Raw genomic sequence first — 3,989 nt, forward strand, 5'->3', positions numbered from 1 at the left:
CCCGGGGACAGCTACACATATCACCAACTTTTTAATAGGTTTCACAAACTGCAGGCATTTTTTAGGTGAAGTTTCTGCCCTACCAATCCTATTTCTTTCAAACTCTCTAATTCTGTTCATAAATAATCTGCCACAATCTCCAAAATATCTAAGTGAGAGAGAAAATAAACATGGCACAAACACTTCTTCTTTAACGTCCTCCGGAACACATTTGAACAACACCCAGCACACATCTCTTGACTTCAGTGAAACCAACAGGACGAGACTGTTGACTTTTCTCAAGCATTTGGACCCCTCACTCTGCCTGACCAACCGCTACGGTAGAGTCTTTGGCAACAAGCCAATATGTCTAATGGCTTAGAGGATTTAGATGACATTCCTCAGTGGATATTAATAGTGTATTTACTCCGAGACCCCTGTCAGGGCTCAGAACAATAGCAGATGATATGGGGGGTAGCAAACTTCCCTTTCTCTGACTCTGACCACTTTCTGGTTCCTCTCATAGTGGAGGGTGACACTCTCTATGTACTACACCCTATCCCATATATAGGACACTATACATTATGCATGTGTATCCTGACCATTCACGAGATAAGATGTCTGCTTGACTGTATATATTTCTTCAAGTTAGAAAAAAAAAATCTAATTACTGAAACATATTTGTCCTCTTTGGGTGTTGTTATTTCATTTCCTCAAAATTTATTTTAATGTAAAAGAAATAAAATAATGTCTCAACGGATGGCACATCTGGAGATATTAACATGAGTTTCTGACGCCACAAAATTATGTCATTTGCGTAATATGTCCAGTTTCGGATTAATTTTTCATAATCGTCTAACAGGGCATTCACATGGTCCGGGGCGAATTTGGGCTGAGAGTTCAATGAATTTGAACAATGACTTTGAACGCTTGGACGGAAACATCTGATTAGGAAAGCGCAGCCGCGCGCGTCCTCCACTGAAAACAATGGCTCGCCCGGTGCAGTGCCGCTCTTGTCTCGAGTCATGTGCGTGAGGCTTCACAGTTCGCCTCCTTTACAAAACAAGTAAAGGTGATAAGAGAGTAAAGCTTGGATGATTGACGGGCATGTAAGCCATTATTAACCCAATACACAGGAAGGGTTCACACAACTGAGGCACTAAAACATATTTTTCCTTTAAACTCCTTTCTTTTCTTTTCTTTTCTTTTCTTTCTTTTTTTTACACACATAGTGACACACATGAGTGTGTTCTCCTTCGGGTGTAGGCTACGATGTGGATCATATTCAAGAATGTCTGAGTAATGCTTTCGTGACTTTTCTTTTTGCCAATATACGTCTGCTTTGCCTGAAGATTAAAATAAATCCAGCAATTAATCATATTAAATTATATTAACGGGCAGGAGATGGCTTAAAGCTATCCCAGGTTATTTCACAGAAGGCCTATCTCATTACTTGGAAGTGGAAAGCGTAGCCGACGAAATGAGATACATAGACCTCATATTCATGTTTTTGTTAATAGAGACCCTGCATTTGCGGTAGACCAGAGCTATGGGGGCGCGGTCGTTCAGCACCACGGACAGCGCCTGGGTTTGGGGGTTCACTGACCCCACTCGAGAGAATGAAGTCATTCATGACATTGTCGTAATTGGGATGTTTAGGCAAAGAAAAAAAAAACACTGGGCTAAGTAGACCTACATTTGATGATATATAGGCTACCATCGTAGCACCCCACAAAGCAGATATTTAATTATATTCTCGTAAAAGACATGCATGTGTGTGTAGGCCTCCTCTCATTGTAGGTGACACTGTGATGAATGATTTATCTATTTGAAACAACCAGTGAGTGATCTAGCCACAGATCCATTGGCTTTGATATCTGGATGTATGACTTTGCTTTCCCTCATGGTGCGACATAAAATATGAATTAAAGTACAGAACGAACGATAGGCCTACTGCTAGTTCCAAGGTACAAGGATTATTATGCAGTGGCCTATGGCCTAACCTCAATGAATAAGTATCCTCTGCTAAATTGTAACCTTTAATTTGAAAAGAAATCAACATCAAACCAGAACAGCGTGTTTCAAATGGTCTATATTTCACCAACAACAACATTCCGTATATTAGGCCTATTTTGCTTTTGTTTAATACTGTTTTTCTCTTTACAATTTTCAAACATTCAAACATTTGTGCACAACACGAGATTGTTTGATATATTTACAGTGAAAAGTTCCTTTTGGAACAATAGTCAGTCAGGCGCGAGAGCACAGTCCCACAGTGACCCTGTTCAAGTGGCTAAAGTGCGTTTTGAAGTCCTGCAGATGATCTTCTTAAACGATTTTCTAAAATCCCTGTTGAAAATAGTGTATATGATAGGGTTCACGGAGCTGTTGCAATAACCAATCCAGAAGAAGACGTTGAAGAGCGTGCTGGGGATGTAGCATCTCTCCCTGCAGATCGCATGCAGGCTGTAGGTGAAGAAGAAGGGGAACCAGCAGAGGACAAACACCCCCATCACCACCGCCAGCACGAACGTGAAGCGCTTCTCCCGCATCTGGGCCACTTTGGTCTTGGACGCTGAAGCGAGATGCTGGCGCCCTGCCGCGTTCTTCTGCTCCTGGAAGAGCTGCGAGGCGCGCGTAGAGGCCCAAGAGAGTCGGCAGCTTTGGCGCGGGCAGCACTCCGACCCCTCCACCTTCCTCCGCTTGGAGAAGCGGTGGTTCCGTGGTTTGTTGTCCGACGCGCAACAGCTCTCCTCCAGGTCAATATCGTCCAGCTCCTCCTGCCGGTGGCTCTCTGAGCTCTGGCTGCTTGGGCTCTCCATCTCGAACCGGTCCTTCCTGACGAAGCATGTCTCTGACTGAGAGGGCTGCCTCTCCAGGCCGTTCTTGGCCACGAACACGGTGGAGGAGCGCTGCTTGGCCACCTTGTAGATCTTACAGTACACCAGGATCATGATGACGCCCGGGGCGAAGAAAGAGACGATGCAGGAGGAGAGGATGTACCACGTCTCGTTGTTCAACAGACACTCCTGCTCGTTGTGCTTGGTCATGATAAGCGGGGGGAAGGAGATGACCGCGGAGATGACCCACACCACGGCGATCATGGACTTGATGCGCTTAGGAGTCCGCTTCAGGTTGTAGCTGACGGCTTTGGTGACGGACCAGTAGCGGTCCAGGCTGATGGCGCACAGGTGGACTATGGAGGAGGTGCAGAAGAGGACGTCCAGCGCCAGATAAAAGGCGCACCAGGTGCTACCAAAATACCAGTAGCCCATGACCTCGTTGGCGAGGGAGAAGGGGATGACCAGCGTGGCCACGAGGATGTCCGCGGACGCCAACGAGACCAAGAACAGGTTCTGGGGCGCGCGGAGAGCCCGGCTGGTCAGCACTGCCACGATGACCAGCACGTTACCGACAATAGTGACCAGGATGATCACGCTGACCACCAAGATGATGAGCGCAGAGGCCGCCTCCGTGTGCGGTAGTTCTCTCGGTGCGCTCGTGGTGTTGGCATCCTCGGAGAGGTTGTCGGTAAACGTGGTAAACTGGGTTACATCCATTCTGAACTCATCCTCTCTTACGCATCATGTATTGTTGTCTTTTCTCCTTCCCCACCCCCAAACAGCTTAATTTGGAGGCATTAAATACACACTAAATCATTAGTCATACACTTTATGATCTGCGGAGACGGTGAACAGATAAAGATCACAGAACAGCCGCGCGGCCATCGCGTCCTGGCGAGCATCTCCCATCAGTTCCATAGAGGCTCCGCGATACAAGCGACGCGCGTTCCGCGTTCAGAACGTGTCCAATAAGTTTGAGAGATTTAGAGAGTCCAGAATCCAAATCCATAAGTCTCCATATTGGGTCTATATTCCAGAGGCACGCGCGACATTGTCCGTTTTCTCCCGGTCGGTCCCGTGCGCGCTGCCTTGTTTAGTTGTGTTGAAACGTGCGTCCTAGGGTACGCACATATGTGAGAGCGCGCTGCAAGACACACACTGTTCGTG

General features: G+C 46.8%; 1 protein-coding gene across 1 annotated transcript; it reads right to left on the reverse strand.

Moving 5' to 3' along the window:
- Positions 1 to 2,059: 2,059 nt before the first annotated feature.
- Positions 2,060 to 3,759, reverse strand: adra2db (adrenergic, alpha-2D-, receptor b). The gene has a single exon (XM_083685745.1). It carries the CDS (start codon positions 3,537 to 3,539, stop codon positions 2,265 to 2,267), a length of 1,275 nt encoding a protein of 424 aa, XP_083541871.1. The 5' UTR covers positions 3,540 to 3,759; the 3' UTR covers positions 2,060 to 2,264.
- Positions 3,760 to 3,989: the final 230 nt, after the last annotated feature.

This window comes from Argentina silus (genome assembly GCF_951799395.1).
Source record: "Argentina silus genome assembly, chromosome: 15".
Taxonomy (NCBI): Eukaryota; Metazoa; Chordata; class Actinopteri; order Argentiniformes; family Argentinidae; genus Argentina; species Argentina silus.